The sequence below is a fragment of the Microtus oregoni genome, unplaced genomic scaffold (assembly GCF_018167655.1).
Source record: "Microtus oregoni isolate MIOR12 unplaced genomic scaffold, Mior012 000042F_ref0000377, whole genome shotgun sequence".
Classification (NCBI taxonomy): domain Eukaryota; kingdom Metazoa; phylum Chordata; class Mammalia; order Rodentia; family Cricetidae; genus Microtus; species Microtus oregoni.
The window spans coordinates 13,239,707-13,267,579 of record NW_024543209.1 but is presented as its reverse complement, the minus strand read 5'-3'; the positions used below and the strand labels follow the sequence as shown (position 1 = coordinate 13,267,579).

Sequence of the window (27,873 nt, the reverse complement as noted above, 5' to 3'; positions counted from 1 at the left end):
AGTTTGCCTTGGAGAGAACTCCTGTCTCTGGAACACTGGGACAGCAGTGGGGTGCCATGCTTCCTTGGCTTTTCTGTGGGTTCGGGGATCTGAACTCAGGTCTCCATGCTCTCACGGCACGTACTTTATCTGCTGAGCCTCATCCCCACTGCTCCCTTCAAAGTTTTGAGTTTTTTTTTCTAGCGCATATTATTTATACGAAAGTGTTGGGTGCCCTGTGTTGGGTGAGTCAGTCAAAGAAAGAAGTCATCCTAAGATGAATTTTTGGCCTGTGAGGCAGCAGGAAAGTCCTGCCTCTGATGGACTGAACCTCGAATACCTGTTCAAAGGTGTGTTTAGTAATGGCCACACAAAATTGTTTTTTGGGTAAACAAGTTCCTCATACCAAAGTTCCTGATCTAATCTATATGTTTTTCTGAAGGAAAACACCATACTCGTGCCCCTTCAGTCTTTATTGTGAACTGTTTGCAGTACCCATTAATCTAAGAGCTTCATTCCAGAGGTGCCAGGGCTGTCTTGTGACTAAAGTCATGCAAAGGCTGTAACGCTGCTTCAGAAAAACAACTCTATAAATCACAGAAAGCAATCACTGATTTCCACCATGACTTCTTCAAGGTCAAAGTCCTTCTAGAAAACGGCTATTCTGTTCTAATGTTTAACCTTGATACAGCGACTCCGCTAGATTCCCACAGCACAGAGGAGTTTTGTTATGACATTTCCATAAAGCATCCAATGCATTTAATCATATTCATTTCTTCTGCTGCTCCTTTTTCTGTCTCTGCCCCATTCTTGGTGGATTCCTCACCTGCTGTTTCATTAGAGGAGATTCTATGTCGATTTTCAATGCTCCAAAAATGTGCTAGAATTCGTTGCCTGTGGGTGGCACTCTTCCTGCTTTCCGATTGGCTGCAGGATTGTTTAAGTTCATTTACTATCATATTGATAGGTTTAGAGTACACTACAGACAACCTCTAACTCGGTTGTTTATTTCTCAACTCTATGAATGTATGACACTGATATGTATTTAGTGGACACTGTATTTGGAATTTCATATTTGGAATTTTCCTGAAATAGCAGTAAGTAGTTTTTCCCTATCTGGTGAAGCCAGGCAGACCCCAGTCAGCCATGCAGGGGTCTTACTGACACTCCACAGTAGGCTATGGCCCAAAATGGGAATGCTGAAGTTAGGTGTGGCACAAGCATTTTCTACTTACTATGGATATATTAGTTACATTTCCATTACTGTAATAAGACACAAGGCAACTTAGAGAAGAAAGAGTTTGTTTGGGGATTATAGTTTCAGAGTTGTTATCCTTGATGGTGTGTAACGAGGCTTTCTCTGTACCACCAGCTCCCAAATAATGACATGGAGATTTCTTGTTAACTATGAAAGCTCAGCCATTAGCTTAGGCTTATTTCTAACTAGCTCTTATAACTTAAACTGACCCATTTATATTCATCTATGTTCTATCACATGACATTACTTCTCTTCCATCTTGTATCTCCTGTTGTATCCATGTCTCCTGGTGTCTCCCATGTGCCTGATTCCTCTTCCTCTTTCTTTCTCTCCTGGAAATTCCACCTATACTTCCTGTCTAGCTATTGGCCATTAAGCTTTTTATTATATCAAAGCAATACACCTTCACAAGGTGTCTAAACATCCCACAATAATGGTGGAGTGGAGGTAGCAGGTGGCTAGCTTATCAACAGAGAGCTCAAATCTTAGACTGCAGACAGAGGCTGACAGCATACCAGGAAGCCTCAGCACCTACCTCCATTTACACATCTCCAACAAAGCCACACCTAATCCTTCCCAAATGGTTCCACCAACTGAGGACCAAGTATTCAGACATATGAGCCTATGAGGGTCATTCTCATTCATAGTACCACAGTGGGCTCACTGGGATGTAACCCTATGGAAAATCAGAGCGCCATCCTCACAGAATTTACGGTGCTGTGGACTGAGCAGAGGCTTAGCATCTTGTATCTTCTTTGGTAAGCATTTAGTCAACTCTTTTACCTTTTCTTCTTCTTCCCTTCCTTCCCCTGCCTACTTCCCTTTTTGAGACAGAGTTGCACTATGTAACTATGTAGGCATGGCTGGCCTGGAAACTCATAGAGATCCACCGGCCTTTGCCTATGCTATGCTTAAAGGCATATGTCACCACACCTAGATTCAGCACCAGGTTTTGTCTTACCAGTAAAAGAACGGCTGCACTGCACATTTGCTGCCTGGTGAGCATGCGGTGGATCCAAGCTCTTGGGCACTGCTGAGGGGAATGGGGAAACAAGTGGGAAGTACTTAGGCAGGTTCTTAAAAGGTGCAAATACACAACTGTAGGAAGCAGCCATTCTCCTCCTAGACTGTTTCTATGAGAAATGAAAGCACACAGAAGCTTAGCTGTATGCATATATCTGCGTCAGTTTTACTGTAAAGCCAAGAACAACCGAGACAACCCATGTGACCAGCCTCTGGATGGATAAACAAATGGTGGTTTCCGGGCAACAGAACACAGCTCAGTAATAGAAACGAGTGTAGCACTAATCACTTGGAAGGGTCTTGAAATGATTCTACTGAATGAAGAAGATGCAAGAGAAAAGTCAAATATGTGGTTTATTTTAATCATATAAAACTCTAGAAAACTCCCAGTAACCTATAACAACAATGTAGACTAGGGGTGAGCAGGGGAATGGGTGATTATACTGGGATTTGGGAGGGTTACTAGATTTTAGGTGGTGGTTTAATGGATTATACAGATGCCAAAACTTCAATTTGTATGTTTTTTTTAAAAAGTTCATACATGTATTTAATGTATATTGGTCACATCCATCCCCCACTCCCTCCAAGCTTCCCCTCCCCTAATTTGTACATTTGAAATATGTGCAGTAAGTACTGGGATTAACAGCGTGAGTCATCACCGCCTGGCCGCCAGAGGTTTAACTTTGCGCTCTGATCTTCAGGCAAGCTTTACTTGTTAAAACACAGAGAAGATATCACTACACATTATGTTTATTATGCTGGGTTATGGTGAGGACTTCATGGTGAACTGCAGTCAGAGGAAGACAAGTCAGGGTCGAGGTCACAGCCTGAGTCAAGAGTAGGCAGAAAGAGATGGGTGCAGTTGGGCTTGTTGCTTTTATAATATTATTTCAGGACCTCTACTAGAGAAACACCTTCTTATCCTCAGTGACTTAGGTCTTCCAGACAGGTCCTATCTTCCCATCATTCCATGATCTCCCATTGGAACCAAAACAACTCCCAATGAATCCTAGGGGCCACAAGCCATATTCAAACCACATCACCCTCCTAAACTTCATTTTAGTCCACTTAGAATTCCTGGAGATTTAAGTAGATTTCCTACAGGTACAAGAGACTCCAAGTCAGCAGTAAAAAGCTTGGCAAACTGGACAGGAAGGTTTGTTTATATGCCTCTCTCAACCCACCGAGGGTCTCATTCCAAACACTTCAGCGTCCCAGTGATTGAAATTAAACGTCCCTGGGCAGACATAGCACCATGCTCCATAGGGCTTCCCACGCACGCTCGTTTCTCACTTCTTATCCTACAAGGGCCGTGTTTTACACGGTGGCAACTGTGTGTGTGTGTGTGTGTGTGTGTGTGTGTACACGCGTGCACCTGTCTCCGAAGAGCCCATTCTCCCGCCATAGTCTATGCAGTTCCTTTTTAAAGTTGTCTCTCGGGATCGCTGCTGTTAAGTAGGGCTGTCTACATCCAAGGCTTGCAGCCAGGAGATAGTGGGAGGTGGCGGCTGCTAAAGCGCTCAGAGTGAATGTCTGCGCAAACAGCCCACTAACACGGTCCACTGGGGAGAAGGGAAATGACAGGGGCGTTCAGAGGGTCCCCAGAGTCACCATCAGACACCTAGCTGAGGCAGGGTTTTTTCACAGCTGCACCTTTGTCCAGGTACTAGGTCTAGAGCAGGCCAAAGGCATCTCCTAGGCCCCGCCCCCTCACGTTCGCCCCGCCCCACCCCGGCGCGCGCAACTGAAAGTGAAAGCGCTTCGGGCCTCTCGGCGCTCGCTCTCTCTGGTCTGGCCGCCCGCGCCTGGCTGGGGTCCGTGCTGCGGCTCGAGTGGCGGGCGGGCGGGATGGCAGAGCCGCAGGGCGCCGCGAGCGGGGACGTGTCGCTTCACAACTTCAGCGCAAGGCTCTGGGAGCAGCTCGTCCACTTCCACGTCATGCGGCTGACAGACTCGCTTTTCCTGTGGGTGGGAGCAACGCCGCATCTACGCAACCTCGCAGTGGCCATGTGCAGCCGCTACGTGAGTGTGGGCGGGGCCTGGGCAGGAAGGGGGTGGGCCTTCCTTGGTGCGGATTTGGGGGCGGGGCCTAAACTGAAGGGCCTGGTGGACCTCAGTGTGGTGGGGTTCGGGGTGGAAGGTGACAAGTGGGGACCGCTGGGGAGGGGATCTGGAACAGGAGAGACTAGTGGGAGTGAGGCTGGTCACGTGTAGCCCCTAGGGACTTCAGCTCTCCTCTGAGCTTACTCTGGATACTTCGGGCTGGAGTCCCCTAGGCCTGCTTCTTGACTGGTGCTGAGCCTCAGTCTTCGCTTGCATCACCTTGGGCACTCAGCCTAGCCCCTGAGCTCTGAGCCCACCAGAACCTCTGTTCTTGCACCAGGACCCAGGTGTGTGTGTGTGTGTTAAAGTAGATTTACTTCAGGAGGCTTAAGTGTAAATAGTTACGTTTCAGCTAAATATTGAACTCAGAGTCTGTAAACAGCAGGTTTATCATTGTACTTTTGTATCTTTTTCAGTCAAAAAAAAAAAGAGCCAAAAATGGATTCATTGATTTTTTTTTTTTTTTTAAACAACAACCTTGCTTTCTATTTGGCTAATGAAGTGAGTTTAAGCCCTTAGGAAATGATGTTTCATCCATCCAGTTGTCTCCACCTGGATATCGTGGCAAGGGTACCAAACCCCAGAGCAAGTTAGTGGGTGGGCTTTTTCCTTTCAAACAAGATTTTTTGAGAAGGCTGCTGGATATTGAACCCAAGGTGTAGTTGGACTTTTTTTGTCGGGACTATCAGTTCCCCTATAGGGACACGGAGATTTTTAATTATGAAAACCTGGCCGATGGCTTAGGCTTGTTTCTAACTAACTCTTATAACCTAAATTAATCTATTTCTATTAATCTATATATTGCCACATGACTTGTGGCTTTACCTGGCCTCCAACATGTCTTGCGCCCTCTGCATCTCCTGGAGACTCCACCTTTCTTCTTCCCAGAGTCCTCTGTGCCTGAAAATCCTGCCTGGCTATCAGCCATTCAATTTTTTTATTAAGCCAATCAGAATGACACATCCTCACAGTGCATAAAAAGATTATTCCACACTACTGTGTTACATTTTATTGCTTCTTAGCCAAAACAAGATTGGTCACCAATTTTATAAGAGGCTTTAATTTTGCTGTTTGGATGTGGTAGCTGGTGTCTTTTCAAATTCCCAGGTCACTATATTCATCTTCAGAAGTCCTCACAAGCCTTGAGGGAGTGAGAGCCGTGCTCTTGTAGGCTTTCCTGAGGAGGGCAGGACCTTGCTTCTCAGCTGAGGAACTGGACCAGGCACCCAGACTTTGGTCACATTCTTGCTGTGGTCTTAGTGAGTTCATTTGCTTCTGGTTGGAATGCCGTTCAGCATTCTTTGGGGTTTGTAACACAAAAACCATCGCTTTATGTGAAATAGGCCCTAGAATCTATTAACAGCTCCATGGGTCCCATTACAGATGGCTTCTGTTTGCCCTAATTTTTCTCCCTCTATTGTATTAGGGTCATCTGGCTTTTGACTGGGGATATTTGTATGTCTTCTTGTTGCCCTGATGCCTTGTGTAGAAACCAAAGCTGCCTGGTTGAGGACAATTCATGGTATACTCTTTGTTCTTTTTCCCTCCTTTTTAGGACCCCATCCCTGTGTGCACCTCCCTTTTTGGAGACACGTCTGACACGACCTCCTCTGGCCTTGCCCAGCGCTTAGGTATGTACCCACAGCTAGTGTTTGTAACCAGTCAGACGTGACCCACTGTTTCATGTCCTAGGGCAAATGACCTCAGATAAAGCACCATCATATTAGGGACCACTGCCTCATTACTGTTGGAAGCAGACTTCTGTCCTTTGGGTCTTTTTAGGGGACACATGTGCATGTAGGTACCTGTGTCAGCTGCCTCAGTATCCTGATCCCAGGAACTTTTGGAAGCCCCCATATTCTTCTTTGCTCCCCACTTGCATCCACAAGCGGATATATTTTCTTTCAATGAGTATATCATCTCCTTGTGGGAGAGGATAAATTCTACCCAGGGCCAGCTGCTCAGAGTGGCTTCCTGGGCCTTGTGGCAATTTCTGTACTGCAGGGAGGACTGTTTCTCAGGCTTAGTATGAATGCGGAGTAGGGTGGGTGTTTACCAAAGAGTATGAGATTGAAGGCCCCACTCTTCCCACCTGTGCCTTTTTTTAAATTACAAATACTCAGGCGGTTCAGGTAATATCTTGTGTTTTATGATCTCCAGCCCCACTTGCCCCTGACTTGTATGCACGGGGTGTCTTCATCAATGACTCAGTCTTTGTGTTTTCCAGCATCCTAGTCATTTCTGAACCCAGTGATTCCAGGGTACTCCCGAATCTTAGCCAGGGGATGTGATGGGAAAGAGCCCAACACCAGTTTTGAGAAACTCACACATCAGTTGTGTTTGGAGTTGTACAAAGAAAATTGTATCATGTTAACAAGTAGGAATTTCTGTCATTTTCAGTGACTTATACACAAGCAGCTAACATAGAGCCCAGGAGGAATGCCACTAATTCAGGAGAGCTCCAAACTTGTCATATCCTATGGTTAGAGGAGAGGTAGATAGAGGTCACAGGAACTTTCGGGGACCTAACCTAGAAACAGACCTGACGCATGAGCTGTTTTGCAAACTTTTTATTAGGAAGTAATTTTGAGTTTATAGGAAAGAATTTCTGCCGAACCTATACCAAGACTTTTTGACCTTTTCTTTCTGTGTTTACATTTTTTTCCCCATGAATCACGTCAAAGTGGGGGACATGATGCGTCTTTGCTTCTCAGTGCTTCCTTGTGTGTTTTTTACATACAGAAGTGCTAACACATTATGTCAAGAGACTTGTGTGCTCATGTCCACGCAGACAGGATTGAGGGAAGGGTCCATATATATGGGGACAGTCACTGATAGAGAAGGGCTGCAAAAATTTATTTGGCATGCCATGAATTAAGTTTGTTTTTTATATTGAGATTATATTTTAATGTATATATGTGTATGTCTGGGTATGGGTTTGTCCATGTGAGTGTAAGTGCCCACGGAGGTCAGAGGAGAGTGTTGAATCCTCTGAAGTTGGAGTTCCAGGTAGTTGTGAGTCACCTGACACAGGTGTACTAGGAACTAAACTCCAGTTTAGTCCTCTGCAGAAACAGTATTTGCTTTTAGTGGCTGAGCCATCCATCTCTCCAGGCCCTGAGGTATAAACCAGGCTGGCCTCAAATTCATGATTCTTCTGCTTTGGCCTTTTCATCATATCCTAGTGTGTGCCACCAATGATTTCATACCAAAAAAAATGCAGCGTTGGCTCAAGAATATGAGATAGAGGCCTAACACCAGGTTTTGTGCAGTGACTTGGTGACTGTCGTGGCTGCTGGCATGTTGAAAGGTCTGGTGCTGCACAGTGCTCAGCAAAGTCCCAGGCTGACTGATCTCCTTGGGCCTGGACAGGGATCAGTAACCTATGATAAAGATAGAGGTGTCCTGCAGAATAACATCTATGGAAGACAAAAGCAGACAGATAAGAGCTGGGCTGCAGGGCTCTCAGTGACCCTGGAAGCATTGCACCACAGTTTGCATGTAGGAGGAGACCCTGAGCTCTGGTCGCCTTCCAGGGCAGAGATGGGCCTGGAAGGTTGAGTCACAGATACAGTGGTTCCTTAGCAATTAGACTGATGGGAACTACAGTACTGTGGGCTCCCATGGGGAGAGGGGAAGGCCACACCACTGCCGCTGAGAGGACAGACTAAGCATTGTGATTTTATGGCCCCTTTCTGGTTAGTCTTGGTGGATCTCACTATCTTGCCATACTTGACTGGTTCTCAGATCATTATCTAAATTATCAATTCCCAGGCTCCCTCCTGTACCTCAGGGAATGGGATTGGAGAGGTGGTTGGGGTGGGGGTGGGGGAGACATTTTGGATCTCCCTGCTCTACTCCTTGTGCTGAGCAGAGCACTGTTTGGGACCCCAGGGAACATTGCTTGCAGCAAACTGGTGGTTGGCCCAAAGAAAATGCTGTGAGCTACTGTAAGGCACTGTCTTCTGTGCTAACTGAACAACTGCTTCTGTCCAGATTCCCTCCTCCTCTTCCTTTTTTAAAAAATTTATTTATTTATTATTGTATACAGTGTCCTGCCTGCATGTACCCCTGCCCACCAGAAGATGGCGCCAGATCTTATTACAAATGGTTTTGAGCCACCATGTGGTTGCTGGGAATTGAACACAGGGCCTCTGGAAGAAATGCTCTTAACCTCTGAGCCATCTCTTCAGCCCCCTCCTCTTCCTTTTTAAAAGACAGTCTGTCTTTCTTGATTTGGCGGGCCTACAGCATAGGCTTAACTGCCTATGTCTCCCTCCTAAGTGCTGGGATTTGGGCTTACACATGTGTGCCATTATGCCTGGCTACATCCTTCCATTGGTTTTTACATTCCTTTTTTAAAAAAGAAAACAACACCCCGGGTATGGTGGCTCACACCTTTACTCACAGCACAGGAGCAGAAGCTTGTGGCTCTCTCTGAGTTGGAGGCCAGACTGGTCTACAGAGCAAGTTCTAGGACAGCTAGGGCTGTTATACAGAAAAACGATGTCTCAAAAGGAAAAAAAAAAAACTAAAAGAAAACAACAGAGCTGGACATGGTTGCACTTGCCTTTAATCCCAGCACCCTGTAGCAGAGGCCGACAGATCTGTGAGTTTGAGGCCATCCTGATTTACAGAGCTATTTCCAGGACAGCCAGGGCCACACAGGGAAACCCTGTCTTCAAAAACTAAAAACCTAAAACAAACCTCAGGCTGTTCTCAGGGCAGAGGCTGGGCTCTTCTCGGGATGCATCAGCTACCCAGTCAACAGAATATTCCCCAAGATCCCTTTATCTGAAAACAAACAAGCACAATCTTGAATAACTAATGAAGAAAATACTTAAAAAGGCCTTTGAGAGTCAGAGGCCCTACTGCCTTTGATTTACAAAGGAGGGTCTGGAGCCCAGAAGTTTCAGGTTGTGATGGGGCGGGAAAGACCCAGGCTTGAAGGCAGCTTTGCCTCTGCCCTCGCTGACACCCTCCTTCAACTGCAGGTGAGAATTGCAGAGGGAGACAGAGTCACCACCTGGATGAAGCTCAGTATATTCTACAGCAGGCTTTAATCAGAGTATTACGACTACTCAGCCTTACTGTCTGCTGTTCTGCCTGGAGAGGAGGGTGGGGTCCCTGGACTAGAGGGAAGGATGAGTGAAGGATTGGTGTTCTGAGAGAGGAAAAGTAGTTTGTGCCTATGCCCTGGGCATGGGTGAGGCCAAAGGAAGAGGTCAGGCCACTACCCAGACATTGCTGAATGAAACACTGGCTTAGGCTTGCTGCCTGCTTCTGCTCAGGGTACTGCCTTCCACATTCTAAGCATGTAGCTGAGCTTCATTTTTTCAGTTCCATCAGTGCCTCTCCTATTTATCGGTTCTAGAAAATGCACATGCATGCATGTGTGTACATGTATACACATATGTAATGCATAAAATAAGCATTCTCCTAGAAAGAGAGTGGAAAATGGTAGAGGTGGGCAGTGATGATGGAGAACGTCAGTATTTGACTGTTTTTGAAATAACAAAACCCTCACACCTTTGAAGCCACAAGCTCCATGTAGAATAGAGGTTCTCAGATACTAGTGTGTGGTTACCCTAGAGCTTTCTAGCAGTGACTGCTGGGCCCCACACTGTATCTTTCTCCTGCAGGAGTCAGGATGGGCCAGAGACTGCAGTTCTTGCTGAGTCTCTGCTGCTGCTGCGTAGGCCTGCATTAAATCCAGGGCTCCAGAGTCGAGGACGGCACTAGATGTCCATTTGCATGTCTAGCCCTTGAGAATTCTCCAAATCCCATCCTCCTTCCAAGCACTTCCCAGCTCTCAGCACGTTTGTGGAACATGGACTCAGTGTATTTCAGTCGTGACTGTCAACATACTTTTGTCTTTTTAGCCAGGAAGACCAGTAAACAGGTGTTTGTCAGCTACAACCTCTCCAACACAGACAGCAACTTCACGTTACTCGTAGAAAACAGGATCAAGGAAGAGATGGAGACGTTTCCCGAGAAGTTCTGAGTGGCAGAGGGAAGAGTGTGTATCTCGTGTATAAATTACATTTCAATAAACAGGTTGGGTTTTGTCTCAGGCTGCATTCATACCTTGCTTTAAAGAGTTTATTACTGGGCTGTCTCCTCTTAGTGTGGACGTCAGGAGGCTCAGGCTGGTGGGCATTGGCAGGAAGGAAAGTGGCAGACAGCACACACACACACTCCTGACTGCTTGGTTCTGGAGAAAGGGGCAAAAGTGTAATTGGAAACAGTTGAAATTAGTGCTGTTGTGCTCCACACTCCCGGTCAGAGTTAAGAGCCACAGTGGCTATGCTTTAGGCTCGTGTGGCAGGTCCTGAGGCTTCTGTCTTGTAAACTGATAGATCAGCCTTGGGGAGCTTTCCCAGTGTTCTCTCTAAGCCTTGCCTGGGCACTTTACTTGTGTTTTGTAAAGTTACATTTGAACCTTAGTGCAGCTTTCTAGATTTGTGGTCTCTGTGGAGTCTAGTTTCTTTTGTCTGTTCTTCCCATCTGAGAAATGGCAGTAATCCCTAGCCTGCTAAGTGTGTAGAAATGCTTTGCTTTGCAAACTGTAAAAGCTGTGACAGGTAGCAATCTTGGTTTTAACTTAATTTTTTTTTTTTTTTTTTTGGACACCAGTGCCTCAGGCCACTTTGCTCTTATGTCTGTCACCTTTGCTTTCCTTTCTCCCTAGTCCCTTGCCCTTTGGCCATTTTTAGTCCTTGGCATCTTCCTGACTACTGCTGGGGCTCTAATTGTGATTTTCCACCAGAGGTTCATGTGTTGAGAACCATGTTTTGACCAAAGGTGACCACCATTGCCAAAGAGCTTTCCCTTTGGGTTCCTCCCTGGACCCTTTTGTGTTGACAGTAGACAGTTCAGGGCCTATAATTATTTTGCACCGTGCTAAGGCTTTTGCACTGAGCCCCGCAAGGGCAGGAATAAGGACATTTAACTGTGTCTGGGGTTTGAGGAGCTGCCTCCTGCACACTTTGCTGTGCCAAGCTCTGAGGCCGCAGCCAGTGTTTCTGCAGTGCTGAAAGCCTGCAGACAGCTCTCTAGGACAGAACAGTGAGTAACACAAAATCAGCTACGGAGAGAAGAGTTTGGTATAAATGCTTTATTAAAGAAATATTGTTTTCTTGTTAAAAAATACTACATTAGAGAAGAGCGTTTTGGATTATCAGTCTTTCCTCACAGAATCACAGTGTAGATAGTCACTCCTTGACCTCTCTGGGAATCCTCAGGCCACAGGTTAGCAGAACACAAACGAGAAAAAAAATTCCTCTTAAATGCGCTGAATTCTCCGATGGTTTGAGAATCACATAAACATTTAAGGTTAATCCGGTCTCAGCCTCTGACTACCCTCTAAGACTAGGACTCTTCAAGCAGACTGAGACCCCCACCCTCCCCAGGGCAAGAAAAGGCCGCTGACAGAAGAAGCCTTCAAAGTAGTGAGCGGGGAGGTCTGGTCAACATGGAGGGTTTTATTACTTGTCCTCAGTGGTAGTGAAATGCCCTTTGTGGATACCATCAGGTGAGGTAGGGAAGACATTCCAGAGGAAATCTGTTAGTGGGGCAACGTTTTTATTTCTGTACATTTACATACAAATTTTCCCCAAAGGTACAACAGATGCGACACCATGCAGACACGCAGCTGTGAATGACAGTTCAGAGCTCAACATAAACTTGTGCTATGAACAGGTACCGGCCCCATCAACACGTACAGTCACGCGGCTCTTGGGATAAAAGCACGCATGGTGGGGTTGCAGAGGACAGAGGTAGGGAAGCGTTCCTCACTAGACACAACACATCATACTGCTCCAAAACACACACAATACATTATTAGAGTGAGGTGGTGTCCTTAAGAACACGGAGGAGGTGAAGTGTGGGCCTCCCTCGACCTGTGTGCCACCCAGGGGCTGGGTGTGTCATGGTCACGAGATTCTTTTGAATGGCACTTCCAGTTCAGGGACTTCTTGTTTGGCTCTGGGAAGTAGTCACGACTGTGACTGCCTGTGATATTTCCTTTACAAGATCTGGTTTTGCTTGCTTTCCATTTTGTAGCCAAACCCTGTCCTCCATTGTAGGTGACTATAGTCTTAAAACACAAAAACATCTAAACCTTTTTCTCCTATTCGTCTTGGGTGCTAATAATTAGATAGTTCATAGTATCTGACTTAGTAAAGAGCAAAATGAAGAACTGTTCCAGCCCTGTCTGAGGTGCGCACATTTGTGCATTAGTTATGAAAACAGGGGCAGGGATGAGAGGAGAGGACGACAGCCCTGGAGGTCCCCAGGGACGGAGGAGCCCAACACAAAGGACCAGTGCCTGAGAAGCATCTATCTACCCACGGGAGCACAGGACTGAGTTTAGGGATGGCAGCTTGGTACCAGGGAGCTGGGCTGTGACCATCTTCCTATGGAGCTAGGCCAGAGTATCTGAGGCATGGGTGTCCTGCTGTCTTTCTGACTCGATCAGACCACACAACAAGCTTAGCTACAGGCAAACTTTCCTGTTTTGGCTACCTTTCATGAGGTGTTCCAGCATCTTCAGGTATCCATGTTCCGAAGCAGAAACTGAACTACTCAGCGGGCCCTGAGGTTGCCACATGAAAGTCAAGGTCAAGACACAGCCAGCAATCGGCCTTCTGAACTTCCTCTGGTTTGTGGTCCCTTGGCCCCTGCCTCAATGGTAGTGTCCCTGCTAATCCCTGATAGGTTGGCTCTGATTGCTGTAGCTATTAACACTGTCTGCGCTGGCCCAGTGTTTTTACCATTGTCATTTGAGGTGGAGATTGGAGGCTTCGACAAGAAGTTTGGAAGTGCTGTCCCTTGACATCACCTCCCTGGTGGTTTTAGCAAAGCTCTTAAGAAGGACAGCACAACCAGTGGAAGACTGTTCTCGGCTATGCGGATGTCTCATTCTCTATTAACAAGTTTGCTGCCAGGTGACTTGGTAGCAGGTACCCTGGGAAGGGTGAAAAGTATCTTACAAGTTTGGCACGCAAAGGCTGCACAGATGTAGAGAGGCTTTGAAGAGAGGATGTGTAGTGACATCAAGGCATGGAAGGGAAGCTGGACTGGGGGCAGGTATCGGGGACTGGCCACACAACTTCCTTCCTAGACATTGGTCCTCAAGCGAAGTACTCAAGACCCCAGGCATGGAAGAGAACATCGGCCAGCTACTGGAAACATGGCTGCACATCCCAGCACTGCCCTCAGGAGGTTGTCATCAAGGCAGCTGGCTTCTGCTGATGTTATCTATCAAATGGGGCAGAGAAGCAGGGGAGACTGTAAGAAATAGACCAGACAAGGAGCTGGGAGGGGATAAACTCAAGCATTTTCTAGCTTTTGAATTTTGAGCAACTGCCACTTAGAAGTCACGTAGTTGCCCACACAGGCCCAAGACCGTGATTTTCCTGGAAGGACACATGGTGGAGACGCATGGCAAGAGGCAAGGCAGATGGTTGAGAAGAAGCCACGGTGCCCAGAGAGGCTGGCGCCTGAGCTGCTGAAAGAGGTCCAGAGGCTGGTTTCTCAGCAGCCCTGGGGCCCTGCTGTCTCGGGTCGGATGAGGGTCACAGGTAAGGGACATCCTTGGAGGCTGGCGCAGGATGGGGTTGAGCTTTGGTGAGTTATTGCTTTCTCTCTCTTCTTGCTGCTTTCAAGGACTAAAGGCCACGTGGCCTCACCTGTGAGCAACCTGCACTCCTGCCCAGGACCCTTTTGTGCTGAGTGAGTGACAGGCAGGAAGCCATTGAGGAAGACATGAGGTGGACCGCCTCCAGGTGCCATGGGCACTGTTGTGATGTCAGAGTGACAGCCATCCAAGCTGGAGCTCTCTATGGTGTGTGCTGGAGATGTGGGTGGCGGCCATGTGTGGGAGAGCAAGGCTCCCTCCTGGGATTTGCCTTAGTCATCTTTTTTTTTCGGTTATTTTTCTGTTGTTTGGAGTTCTGAAAGTAACCACATTTTCAAGTAGTGCTGGCAACAGAGCTGACTGGGGAAGAGGGACCTTTGCTGCTGGAACTCAATCTGGGAAGGTGTCTTAATAGAAACAGACATCTCAGACACAACAGCTACTGCGGACTTAACTAAGCAAACCCAGTGTCAGGAAATGGGTGCTTTCTCACCACGTAGGGTTTCTGGTGCAGCATGGAAGTTTCCCCACAAAAACTTCCAGATCAAGTACAAAAGGATGATCCTGAAGGAAAGAAAGATGGCGCTGGCTCTTATGACCCTCTGGGGGCTACTTCCCAACACACGGGGTGGAAACGACCTTACAAACAGAAAGAAAAAAAAACCCCAACTTTAAAATAGACAGACTATAGAAAAAAACCCAATTCATGTACATTTTCCTCTGTCTAAAATGCAGTCCCAAGAATGCGCCACTTGAGAGGCGCAGCTGTCCACGGCAGCGAGCCTGGAGGTAGGGGTCCTGGCCTACAGATGACCTCTGTCTCCTTGAGTGGAGAAGAAAATTGAGGCTGGCCTCCAGGGAGGGGACTGGCTACTGCATTGGCCACTTCCAGGGACTTCCTCAGAATGACCCTGCCTCACTCCTGAAGAAGGTTCCACTTCATGATCAGCGAGAGGGAAGGGGATAAAGTGCTTCTCGTAAAAATGACCAAAATAAATACAAACGTTTAATGGCAGAAAAGAAAGTCTTCAAAGGGTTATTTCCCAAACATCTGATTTCTCAGATCTGTTCCTCGGATGTCTGGAAAGACAGAATTCCCCACACCAGTTGGAAGTCTCACGATGGAGCCGAGTCAGCAGCAGAGACAGACTTCCTCCCCCAGCCACGCGTCCTCTCTCTGGTCTGTAAATCCGTGTGCAAACTTTCCCCAGCCCTTCAAGCCTCAGGGGGACTGGCGGAAGGTGGTGTGGCCCAGGAAGCTACATGGACTTCATGCCATTGGCGGTGGCCCCCTCCGGCAGCCCATCCCCCACTGCCGCCACGTCGTGCAAACCCGAGTAGTCCTTGAGCTCCGCGTTGGTGAGCAGCAGCGGCTGCTCTCCCTTCTTGTGTGGCAGCAACGGCTGCCGCGTGTAGTGTTCCCCATTGGCGATGTTCTCGGGCAGGTTCTGGTCCCTGCTCTCGGGCAGCAGGAGGATGCAAATGATGCAGATGAGCGTGCAGCAAGCGAAGATGATATGGTGCAGGAAGTAGCCTTTCTGGTTGTGCAGCTCAATGATGGGCGCCGTCAGCATACCAAAGCCTGCACTGGCCAGCACCAGCCCCAGCCCACCACACCTGCAGGGGGAGAGAGAGCACAGGCTTGAAAGAGGTATACAACGTTTGATACCAGTTGGGTGGAGTGGGACAGCGGCTTGATGGGCTTTTAGGGTAAGCGCCTATGCCCCACAAACTTCCAGTACCAGAAACTCAATCCTCTGCTCAGGAGAGATGGCTCAGAGGTTAAGAGCACTGACTGACTGCTCTTCGAGAGGATCTGGGTTCGATACCTAGCACCCACATGACAGCTCACAACTGTCTGTAACTCCTGTTCCCAGAGGATCTGATGCCCTAATACAGACATACCTACAGGCAAAACACCAATGTACATAAAATAAAAATAAATAAATTAAAAAACTTAACAGAAAAAGTAAGTGGTTAAAAAAAAAGAGTGAAAGAAACCTAATCCTTAAATTCAACTGTTGGTGGAATTCAGATATGGGGCCTTTGGGAATAACAAATATTAAATGTAGACAAGAGGTTGGGACACCCGTGATGATAATTTTTTTCTTTTTTAAAAATTTATTTTATTTTATGTGCATTGGTATTTTGCCTGAATGTATATCTGTGTGAGGGTGTCCGTTCTTGGAATTACAGACAGCTGTAAGCTGCCATGTGGGTGCTGGGAATTGAACCCTGGTCCTCTGGAAGAGCAGTCAATGTTCTTCACCACTGGGCCATCTCTCCAGCCTTCATGATGATAATTTTATAAGGCCTTTATAGGAGAGGAGAAGCCTGAGTTTGCATATTTGTTGTGTCACCATGTAATGCCCTGCACTACCTTGGGATTCTGCAGAGTCTTCATTATCTAGGACCCATGTACAACCCCCTACGTTAGACCCCTCAGCCTCCAGAACCATAGATGAATGAAATATACTCTTTCTAAATTGTCAGTTATTACAATAGAAAATGAATTAAAGTACCAAGGAAGTTCTGTCTTTGTGCAGGAGCCTGCTCTGGTTGGTACTACCTGGTATCCCCTATAGTTGTGACATCCCAATATGCTGACCAAGAAGGACCTAGAGAGGCAAGAGTTCTCTGCTAGCCTCCTTGTAACAAGATGAAAATAGGACATTTTCTTAAAAGGAAACACAATTTTATATAACCAGCAACTCCATGTACAAAACAAGTAAAAACATATGCTCAGGCAAAAATCTACAAATAAATGTTTATGCCTTTTAGCACTGGGGACAATCCAAATGTCTATCAGCTGGTGAGTGATAACTAAGATGTGGCATGTCCACATATAACGGAATATTACTTAGCCATTAAAAGCATGAAGAATTGACATTTTACACCATAAGAAACATCATGCTGATTGTACGATTCCATTTCTATGAAATGTCAGAAATGTTGATTCAGGGAGACAGAAAGCAGGACCGTGGTTGGGGCTAGGAGTGAAGGTAAAAACTGCAAAGGGGCATGAGGGCATGTTTTTCTTTAGAGGGTGATGGAAGTGGTCTATGATTGGAGGGTGACAAACTATTTATAAATCTTAATGAATGGATCCTATATAAAATATATGTCACTAAAGCTGCTAACTCCCAAACTTCTGCAGCTGTGAGCCAGGCTGGCTGGTACAGATCCCCATCATCTCATGATCTGAGTGAGGCCAGTCTTGCCTCTTCTCAAGAGCCCAGAGACTGTGATCCTTTTCCATGTACCCAGGGCTACTCGGGCTCCTTCCAGTGGCTGTCAGACCAATCCTGAGCTGATGTAGGAGATATGACTCAGAGCTCTCACCTCCTCCCAGGCACAGTGCTTATGGTTCCTGTTGGCTTCCTTGGGACTCCCCTGTGAACTCTGTGAAATCCAGGCTAAGCAAGCTGCAGAGCTGCTCCAAACCTCCCTGAGTCCTTCCTCTCAGAAGACCATATCCTCATGGTTCATGCCTCTGTGTTTCTGCACTTGGGAGGTGTTCAAGGACAAGATCGAATCTTGCTCATTCTGTAATCCCTAGTATTCTCTCAGTAACTGTGTAAGACCTAGCCAGTTGGCCCTTGGACATTACTAGGTATTGTGTCAGATTCCTAAGAAGACGATTCCCACTTCCCAGTACTTTTAATCTTTGCCTTTTTAGGGGCTGGAAGAAATAAGGAATTTATTGCCAATAAAGCATTGCAAAAACAACGAGATGTCCCTTCCACATACAGGGTACACATGGCTCCCAGTTAATGGTCTGCAATTCATGAAGAACTGGATTCTGTCAATGACTGCTGAGCCTCCTCTCACGGGGACTGTAGCTCATGGGACTTAGAACAAGGATCCAGCTAAGAATTGCTCAGACCACTAACACACAGATATATCCGTAAGCCCAAGCATTTGAGTCATTTGTTATGCAGAAATAGGTAAGTTCTGTAGCTGGAATGCCCAGCCTTAACTATGGAACCTTTCACCCAGGCTGTTCTATTCTCAGTACTTTGTATTCTTTGCCAAGAGAGCACTGCAAGACAGAGAAAGTCACACTGCTGGTCTGGCAAGTGGTGCACTGAGGAGGGACATCTTTTTCTTGGTGCTATCCAGACACCAGTCCTTTCCCAAGAGGGTCCTAGACCACCTTTAAAAGACACTGGCATCTTTCTGTCAACATTTGCTCCTCCATGAACCCATCAAGGGCAAGGGTTATTTCCAGGAACATCAGCTGTCTCACAGTTGGCATGTAAAAAATACCAGATGCCCACAGATCGTGCTTCCTAGAGAGCAATGAAATTGAGCCCATTCCTCAGGTGAATAATATGAATACCTAAATAGCCATTCAGAATTTCTGGTAAATTTGGCCCCTTTGGGAAACCAGAGGATGTGAGGGGTGTATTAGATGTCAGAGACTTGTTTTATTGGGACCTTTGACACCAATAAGGTTGTTTTTCTGTTTTTTTTTTTCTTAGCTGGCACCAAGGGTGCCCTTTCCCATGTAGAGTTGCCATGCAGGAAAGCAGAATACAGTCCTCCAATGTAGGGGGTGTTTGAAGCTGCCCAGCCCCAGGAAAGTCTCACATGACATCAAGCGAACGATATCAAAGTAATGTATTAATAAATCATGCTGAGTGCGATTACATTATATATGCGATTTACAGCTCATTTAAATGTAGATACATGTATATGATATTCAGTGTGTTTCTATACATGGGTAAAAGAGAATCCACTGTAATTCCTAACATTCCGGCCAGGGGGAAACTGCAGACAAGGTAGTGGTCTCGTAGGATTATAGGGAAAGGGACCAGTCATATCCCTGTGGATATCCTCGCTGCTGCTGCAACAGCTAGCACAGCACAGTCCACTCCCACATGACTGTAGCGTTGCTGGTGTAGGCAAGCCTAGTGCCTTGTCAGTCATTTTAAAGGACAGCACATAGAATGATATGCAATACCTAATGCTCTAGGAGGCTAAATGATTCTGTAGTGGGATGTGTTACATGCTATCATAAAGCATTTCTACTTAGAAAAAAGGTGTACCCCATGTTTTAGCATGCCCTGTAATCTCAGCACTCTGGAGGCTGAGGTGTGAGGACAGTGAGTTCAAGGCCAGCCTGGGCTACACAGCGAGAGCTTATGTACTATACCACCAGCACCTCCGGGTTCATAGTAAACAACACAGAGCATCTAGGTGTGCATAAGTTACTCGGCGATGTATGCATGGTGACAGCATCAGATAGTGACGTATTTCTCGCCACAGATCCTGTTGTTAAGCAATGTTTGAAACACTTGTATGTCTTCATTTTTTTCTATGAAAATACTTTTCTGTCTTGCCATCAGTGATTCCTTGAATTTAATAATATTATAGATAATTTAGTAAAACAGTATGCCATTTTTGTTTGTCCTTAAGTCTCTAGGGATCTTATTTCCCTTTAAAAGGCAGAGAGGTCATAGGCACATGCTGTTGCGATGAGTGCTCACTAGAGGGCAGCCTAAGCCCATGTTTACACACCAGTGAGGCGTCTACAGAGACAAAGAAGACCCTGTTTCTTAGACACATTAAGTTTTCACTGCCCACCGAATAGCATTACTTTGGGTAATGCCCTCTGAACAACCACGGCCCCCAGGCAGACTTACCAGAAGGAGCAAAGTGTGAATCAGAAATAAACATGAACCACCAAGAACACACCTCCCCCACGTTTTATTTCCTCTTTTACATTTTTTTTAGCTTTTCTTAACTGCATTTCTGTGAAGTTAAGGATGCACAAATATTGTGATTGTTTCCTCAGAAATGAAGAACTGCCAGGGCTATGCAGGTATGAGCAGTAGTATGAATTGCATTTGCTGAGTCACATACGCAGTTCTCAGTGGGTATCTGTGGGGGGTTGTTTCTAAGACCCCCATGTCTTTGGATGCCTGAGTCCCTTATAGAAAATGCTATAGTAGTATGTGTAACCTACATACTTTCTGCATTCTTTACATCATTTGCCATAATTCATAATACCGAACACAATGCAAATGCAATGTAAGTAGGTGTTTAGGGGGTGATGGCAAGGACTGTACATGCCCACTAAATCATAGTTTATTGGGTGTGGGTATTAGGGAGGGAATCCAGGGCTGTGTATTGCCACGCACCACGCCCCCGTGTCTGCGCTCTGTGCGCTGGCACCCAGTTCACGAGCTTCGGGCAAGGGGGCTGGAGGTTAAAATACATAAACACACACAGACAGAGAGACAGTGACACGGGTCATCCTTGAATTCCCCAAGAATGCCCCCTTTATTGTGTTCAGGGGCAGATTATATAGAGATAGCCACGCCCTAGCTAAACCCACCAGAAACCACTCTCCTGCCATCAGGAACTCCTGAAGGTCTCGTGCTCAGAGCAACTGTAAGCACTCAGATCAGGGGATTACAAGAAATTCAGGATCTGGGGTCTCACTGCTCCCAACAGTGTACATGCTTAGCATACACTGTACCACTGAGCTACAGGCAGGTGCATCATTTCTTTAAACAAATGCTGTCCATTTGTGGTTGGCCCTACCTTTGTCATGGGGATGGATGGCAAATCTTGCCTTGCCTTGAGGCAACATCAGGGCAGAAGACAGACATGGGGACCTTGCTCAAAGGGAAAGGTCTCAAGGCCAGTATGATGCGATGATCTGGACCAGAGTAAAGGGATAGGGCCACATGAGCAGCAGGCAAGCAGTAGTTAGCAGAGAGAGAAGCAGGGATAGTGCATCGGTCAAGGACAGAAAGTCCATGACTAGGACTCCATGGAAATTAAGCAGACTGTGAAGCCAGCTTCCAGCTTGGCAGGATCACCAGCATCCACCTGTTCTCTTCTCTTGTCCCATTGTTGTGGGGAAAGGAAGCCACTGTAGGTTACAGGAGCTCCTATCTTCAGCTTCCAGGTAACAGTGGGAAGAAAAGGTGACCCACCACAATAAAAGTCACTGGCTATTTCTATATCAGCCTAGCATTCCCGAGTCACTTCGGCCCAAGACAGGGAGAGAGACTGGGGAGGAAGGATGGAAACCTGTCTGTCTTAGCCCATCTTCAACTCACCTAATGCCCAAAGCCTAGGAAACCAATCTCAGGAGCCGCTGCCTGGCTAGTGGTAAACACGGTGGACTGAGGTTAAGTGGCTCCCTGTTCAGTCCAAACAAGATTCGGTAAGACAGGGTTTACTTTATTCTCTACCACCTACAGGGCAATAGAGTATCATGAATCTGTACCGAAAACACGCCCTTGGACATGTCCAGTGTCTTGATCCTGGCATCTTCATCTTTGTGTTTGTGCTGGCTAATTTTATGTCAATTTGATACAAGCTAGAGTCATCTGAGAAAAGAGAATTCCAATTGAGTAAGTACCCCCATAAGATCTGGCTGTAGGCAAGACTGTAGGACATTTTCCCTATTTGTGACTGATGGAGGAGGGCCCATTGTGGGTGGTACCCATCCCTGGACTGGATGTGGTTCTGGATTATATAACAAAGTAGGCCGAGCAAAGCTATGGGGAGCAAGCCAATAAGCAGCACTCCTTCATGCCTCCGTGTCAGTGACCACCTCCAGGTTCCTGCCTGTAATTGTAAGCAAGATAAATTCTTTCCTCCCCAACTTGCTTTGGGTCATAGTGCTTCATCACAGCAAGAGTAGCCCTATCTAAGACACTGCTGTTCTTACTTCAGAAGGTTTCTGTTCAACACAGCGTTACGGAAAGAGGCAAGACTGTCATAAGAAAAAGAGAGTCCATGGAGCCCACCCTCAATTGTTTTGTTTTTTTCTATGTGGAGGGGGTGGTCTGGAATTTGCATGTTTTTCCTGTGGCTCTCATGGGAATTTTTCATGGGTGTATTTGCATGAAAAAGCTGCACAAACCATGGCTGGGAAGAGTTCCCACAGAGACTCTTCCAGCCTGGCTAGGAACTGGCCTCGCTTTTCTTTCACGCTCTGCAGGTACCAAACATCACCCAGGGCCAAATGTTTTTCTGGCTTGTCATCTTGGCAAGCTGAACTTTAGAATGTATTTGTTCAATTTCTGTCCCCAAATCATTTTTCCAGATTTCCATCAAAGAGGAAAAGGGTACCACATTTCTTTCACTTTAGCTTGCTGAGCACACTGCCAATGAGGCCAGAGATAAGGGGTGTGCCCTCCCCAGAGAAACACAGAGAGTCATGCAGTGACTGCCAGTGGCTACCAGAAACCAGGACTAATGGATACTTGTACTCTGGCTGGGAGATTCTCTTTCTGGATTCTTTTAGAAAGGAGGGAATTTAACTAGGTGGGGAAAGAGTAAGATGCTATGTGTCTTCAGTGTTTCACAACTACAAGTGCAAAACAAGTTTCTGGTCCATCTGACATTGGCTCATGCAGAAGGTAGGGAACTATAAAGCTTACTAGACACCTAATTGCTTTTTCTTAAATATACAATGACTAGGTATTTTATTACAGGAACCAATGGCCAGCAGGTCTTGGCTTGGATTGTGAAAATTCAAGAGAATGAGTCAGAATGAGGTCATGAGAAAATTCTGCTGTCAGCAAGGAGGTAAGTCCACAGTCCTGTCTACCTGCTCCCTGAGCCCTCCCAGCACCAGAGGGCCTAAAATAATTAGTCTCCCCGAGTCCCATCTGAACTGGAATGCCTGCTTGTTCTTCTGAAGGGTGTCATCGTGCTGACTTCTGGGTTTCAGTTCACAGCTGACTAACTGCCCACTCACGAATTCAGAAAAGCATGTGCATGAGGAATACTAAAGCTGTTCCGGTAAGGAGCTCCGCACCATAGGAAGCGAGCCCTTCAGGAAGAACAAACGGCCAGTGGAGGTGGGGTCTCTTACTCAAAACGCTTTTGGATTTTGTACCTTTGACTCTGGAATATTTGCATTACACGTCATGAGGTATCGTGGAGAGGGGATCCCAGTCTAAACACAGAATTGTTTAGGTCTCATATATACCTTGTGGAGCTTGAGGATCTTTTTATACAATGTTTCAATTTTGTTCATGACACGGAATTTTTATGACAAATTTTGTTTGTCCCATTAACATTTTTTCCCCCTGACGCCATGTCAGCACAAATGAACCACGTTGGTTTTAGATGTCAGGTTTTGGGGTTCAGTAACGTTCAACCTGTGTTAGAAAGAGGGTGTCTGGTACAGGGAATGTGGCTAAGAGATGCTCTTTCAAAGTCCTAATTTCCACTGTACTACAATCCCAGTGCGATCAAATGTTGTATGTACTTCATGCACCACCACACAGGAATAGGAACTTCACTTTAGAGACAAACACTTCAGATTGCTTAGGAAAGTATGAGGGAAAGACATACTTCTCCCAGCCTGGGACTCTGCCACCTTGCTTACCTAGCCTGTTGCCTGCCAAGTACTTGGCTCTTAATTTTTTTTTTTTCTTAACTAAGTCAGTGATATAATTTTGGATTAGTGATCAGGTTCTCAGGCCAGGAAGAAAAATACAGAGTTCTATTTAACGCTTTCTAATTTGTTTGTACATATGGCCGAGGCTAACCTTGGACTTCTCTGATCCTTTGGCTCCCCTCACCCGCCCAATGCTGGGATTACAGGAAAGCACCACCACATCCGTCTATGGGGTGCTGGGGATTGAACTCAGGGCTTTGCACATGCTAGGCAAACAGCTCTACTACATGCTCAGCCCTTGTCTTTTCACTGAGATGGGGTCTTGCTGTGTAGACCATGCTGGCCTCTACCTTCCTGCTTCAGCCTCCTGGGAGTCTAGGATTACAGGTGGGATGCATGCCTATCTTCCTTTCGGGCTGAAACAGCTTGGTCCTGAGCCCCCAGTGGATCTCGGTAGAACTCAGCAAGAGTGACTTACTTATCCCTCTCCTTTCTGTTTCCTGTCCTGTGTCCTGTACCTTAAACAGTTCCTTGTCTCCATGCCCCTGGTAAATGAATGATGGGGATCTAGGGTTAAGTTCCCACTTGACCCTGAGAGCCATGGTGAAGCTGATCATGAGACGGTGAGTCAGGCAGCCAATGTGCCCTGCCTGCCACCACACCCTGGTCTGGAAGCCGCGGTGGGGCAGAACTGACGACAGTTCCTGACACACTGACAAGGACCAACTATGAGTCCTGAGAAGAAAGTCACTCACCTTATCACTGTGGGGGTGATCTCTGCACAGAAGAACACACTGAGGCTCCCCACTGCATGGGATGCGAACATGCCCACGATAGAAAATGCGATGGAGAATTTGTCCTTGACGCTGTCGCTCATCCCTGGATGAGAATCCAAAGAAGGGGACCATGAGGTAGAGAGAAGGGAAGAGAACAGAAGGCAGGCAAGGGATGAACTGGAGAGAGGAAGGGAAGCCTGGGATATATCCCAGGAGCTCCCTCTTCCCCAGTGCCCAGTTTGTACTACAGTTGGGCATGCAGTAGCCTCTGGGTGGGCAGTCCTCTAGGCTGAGGAACCTGGAGCCCTTTAAACATTCTCCTGCCTTCTGTAGGCGCCTTGGGCCCCAAGCATGCTGAACTCACAGTGGCCTGTAGAATTCCTCATCTAGAAGCTGTGCCAGGCAGAAGGCAGGCAGGGAGGCCCCTGCTGCCACAGTGACATACTCTTTGCCCCAGATTCCAGACTGCAGCCCTCAGGGTTGACCCACCCAATCCAGAGACGATGTTGACTTAAGGGTACAAAGCCACACATGACCCAAATGGACTAATTCATGGTCCTGGAGGGAGAGAAAGTATTCAACGATCTCGGTACCTGGAGGTGGCACTGGGTCCTGGCTGGCACGAGGCAGCACTACACACAGTGTTTTGGCATGCATCAGGGCTGTGCTTCTAAGCTCAGCTCTGTTTCCCTCAGTTTTGCATGGAAGGCAAGTGCTCACATGGGCACTGGTGGCATAGGCTTGGTTGGGCCAGGCAGGTGCAATAGCAGCATGGGGTATGGGGCAGCACCTCTGCTGTTCCCCAGTTGGAAAGCAGCGAGCATTCATGAGTCATGAGGAAATATCCACTCTCCCTACAGCACAGACAACCAAGCCCCAACCCTCCTGCCTTCTCATCCTGGCTAGCTTCTGGCCAAAGAAAACAGCACTGGTGCTGGATCAGGGGACTGCAAGGGCATGCATGCCAAGCTGCACAAAACCAGGGAAACACGAGTTGCTTTCTCTAGTGCAAGATGGGGATAGAGAATACAAATGTATGCTTATAGTGTCCAACCTACGGCCAACTTCAGCTGCAATTCTTGAAGGGCAGAGAGTAGGAAGAAAGAGAGGAAACGAAAGCCAGTTGGTGAGTGAGTGTGGCCACTGTTATTGGACATAATAAAAGACAAGGCGGCACAAGCGCTTAGGACTCACCTGAGTCTGGGTGCTGGCTGTATTTGCCGATCACTGGAACCATGGAATGGGTGCGCCCACATGCACAGGGTAAAGAGAGTGGGGAGAGATGGAGAAGGCTTGTTAGGTATGGGACAACTGCCGAGTCTTCCCACGTGACTTGTTTCTAAGGGAACTTTCTTTTAAGTCTGAGTTAGTGCTGGCTGCCTGGGCAGTGAAGTTCACACTGGACTAAACAAAGACCTTTTTGTGCAAAGAGAGGGCTGTGGCCAGTAGTCTGGGAGACAATGCAGTCTGAGGGAGCGAGGACCTGAGCAGATCTAAAAGAGCATCTCTGCAGAGAAGGTTATTCAAATGGTACTCTTGGTCTGTGCCAAGGGGCACTGGGTACTGGGAGTGGGCCTCTCAGGCTGCATCTCTGCTCCCCAAACCCTATTCCTCACAGCTACCTGTCCTTTTCCCAGAGTCTCTATGGCATTCTTGTTCACTGCCAAGGAGGGCACATGGGATACTCCACAGGCTATCCTGCCACATCTGCCCTAACTGGGTAAGTTGGATAGAAACTTTCTGGAAGGGCAGCTAGGTAGTGTCCATCCAGGGAGGCGGGGAGAATGGCTACCACTTGTTCATTTTGGTCACTGCCCAACAAGGTACAGAATGCATCAGAACATGCCTAAGTTAGGAAACCACTGGTATTTGAAACTGGCTCTTCTATAACCTGGACTCCAGGAAGGCTGTTGTGGTCAGTGGTAAAGGGAGAGTAGGTAAGTCTTACTCGGCAGCTTGGGTTAGCTTTCCTCCAAAGAAGGGTGTTCAATGGGACACATTTCCCAGCAGTGTCCTGAGCCTGTCCCAGGGGAAGAGTCTGGGATGAGAAGACGCCAGTGCTCTGGGTGGGTAGAGAGGAGACAGGGGGATTTTCTTGCACACAGGTGGGTGGCTGTTTATGAGGCCTATACAGAGGTTACCGGAGGATTAAACAGACTCCCTAGATTTGTGTTAAGGTGACTTGTCACATTTACAGAAGAGTACTTTGATAAATGATAACCTTGGGAACACTGGTAGAAAAGCTGTGTCCCACTCAAGAATGTCCGGAGTTTTTCTCCTCCTGTTCTCCTTCTTATATGAGAAGTTCACAAGCGATCTGCCCATGGTGAAGTCCTGTTTACTGGGACATGGAGGCTGGCATGCTGGGGTGTTATAGAGCAGTCAGAGGACTCTGATTTGGGGGTCATGGGCCTAGGGGTTGGAGGAGAAGGGGAGACCCAGCAGTCCTCAGACGAAGGGGCCAAGATGTTCTACTTAAACTTCATCCTTATTGAAGCAAATTCTTGTGGCTGTTGATTTCAGAATGATCGCTCAGGTCACGAAAAACTTTCCTCAAGTCCCATCCTACCCCTCCACTATAGTCTGGATCTTTAAAATTTCTCAAAGGCCATCTTTAAAGTCTCCCAAAAGCCATACGCTGAAAACTTAGTTTCCACCCAGGGCAGTACCGGGAGCAGACCTTTATGAACAAGAGCCTTATGGGAGAAACTCATGCACTTGGGGATATGCCCTTAAAGAGGACATTAGGACCACAGATCCCTTTCTTCTGTTTCTATGTCATGAAGTGAGTAGATTTCCTTCGCATATGCTCCTTTCATGAAGTGTTGTCTTACCACAGGCCCAAATGGTTCAACAAACCATGGACTACTTAAACACTCCAAATCTATAAGCCAAACAAACCTTTCCTCTCTCTAAGTTGACTATCTTAAGTGTTTTGTCACAGAAACAGAAAGCTGCCATGCCTTCCAAGCTCTCCTGCATATGCCAGCTCCCTGTCCCCAGCATCCTTCCCTTGTCTCCCCTTTCCAGCCTACTCACAGTTGAGGAGGCCAAGCTGCAGAAGTGAGGCCAGGGCGGTGAGGATCATAAAGAGCAGCAGGCCTCCCCTGCGCCCGAGGAACCTGACGACCACACACATGGCCAGGCAGGAGGCCAGCGCGATGCTGGCCATGGTGTAGTAGTCAGCGTAGAAGTTTTCCAGGAGGGGCACCTTCACCTCGTGGCCCATCATGCTTCTCGCAAAGCAGTGGTGGATCCCGTACCCTGTCAGTCTGCGGGAGACACACACACGGAGAGGGTGGGTAGTATGCACTGAGATGAGGGGATGCCCGGCCAGAGCACTTTACATGTGATGGGAAACCATGTCGTCACCACACGTGAACCCACGAGGGAGTTAAATTCGAAGAGACATCAAAGAAACATGGGTGAGGTCCTTTGCTTACCCAGGGCTAGGAGGAAATGCCTTCTGTGTGCTCACTAACTACTCTCGTGTTGGCAGACCAGCAGACAGGTAGAGGGCATTGTTGGCTGGTGCTCCAGGTCTGACCTCTGTGTGCCTGGCTGGACAGTGCTATAGGACCTGCCTGTGAATAGACTTTTGCTATCAGAGTGACTCTCATGAGATGTAGAGAAGGAGGGCATTGTTCTGAGGACACTGGTGCGTGCAGGAACTCGCCAGACCTCCTCCCGTCTTTACGTTCAAAGCCCTAGGAGCTCT

General features: G+C 47.2%; 2 protein-coding genes across 4 annotated transcripts in view; one reads left to right on the top strand and one right to left on the bottom strand.

Moving 5' to 3' along the window:
- Window positions 1–4,010: 4,010 nt before the first annotated feature.
- Window positions 4,011–10,436, top strand: Psmg4 (proteasome assembly chaperone 4). Of its 2 annotated transcripts, XM_041632921.1 has the most exons (3): window positions 4,011–4,282; window positions 5,919–5,994; window positions 10,246–10,436. In XM_041632921.1, exons 1-3 carry the CDS (start codon window positions 4,109–4,111, stop codon window positions 10,365–10,367), a joined length of 372 nt encoding a protein of 123 aa, XP_041488855.1. In that variant the 5' UTR covers window positions 4,011–4,108; the 3' UTR covers window positions 10,368–10,436. The 2 variants fall into 2 exon arrangements, with proteins under 2 accessions (XP_041488855.1, XP_041488856.1); XM_041632922.1 differs by lacking the exon at window positions 5,919–5,994.
- A 4,554-nt stretch (window positions 10,437–14,990) lies between these two features.
- Window positions 14,991–27,873, bottom strand: part of Slc22a23 (solute carrier family 22 member 23) — a 153,627-nt gene continuing 140,744 nt past the window's right edge. Inside the window, exons 7-11 of one of the 2 annotated variants that reach the window (XM_041632924.1) lie at window positions 27,195–27,427; window positions 25,350–25,382; window positions 25,210–25,233; window positions 24,135–24,258; window positions 14,991–15,620 (exon numbers count right to left, since the gene is read on the bottom strand). In XM_041632924.1, coding sequence (XP_041488858.1) covers window positions 15,263–15,620; window positions 24,135–24,258; window positions 25,210–25,233; window positions 25,350–25,382; window positions 27,195–27,427 — 772 coding nt within the window. In that variant the 3' untranslated portion in view covers window positions 14,991–15,262. The remainder of the gene's footprint in view (window positions 15,621–24,134; window positions 24,259–25,209; window positions 25,234–25,349; window positions 25,383–27,194; window positions 27,428–27,873) is intronic. The other variant, XM_041632925.1, reaches the window with a different exon arrangement.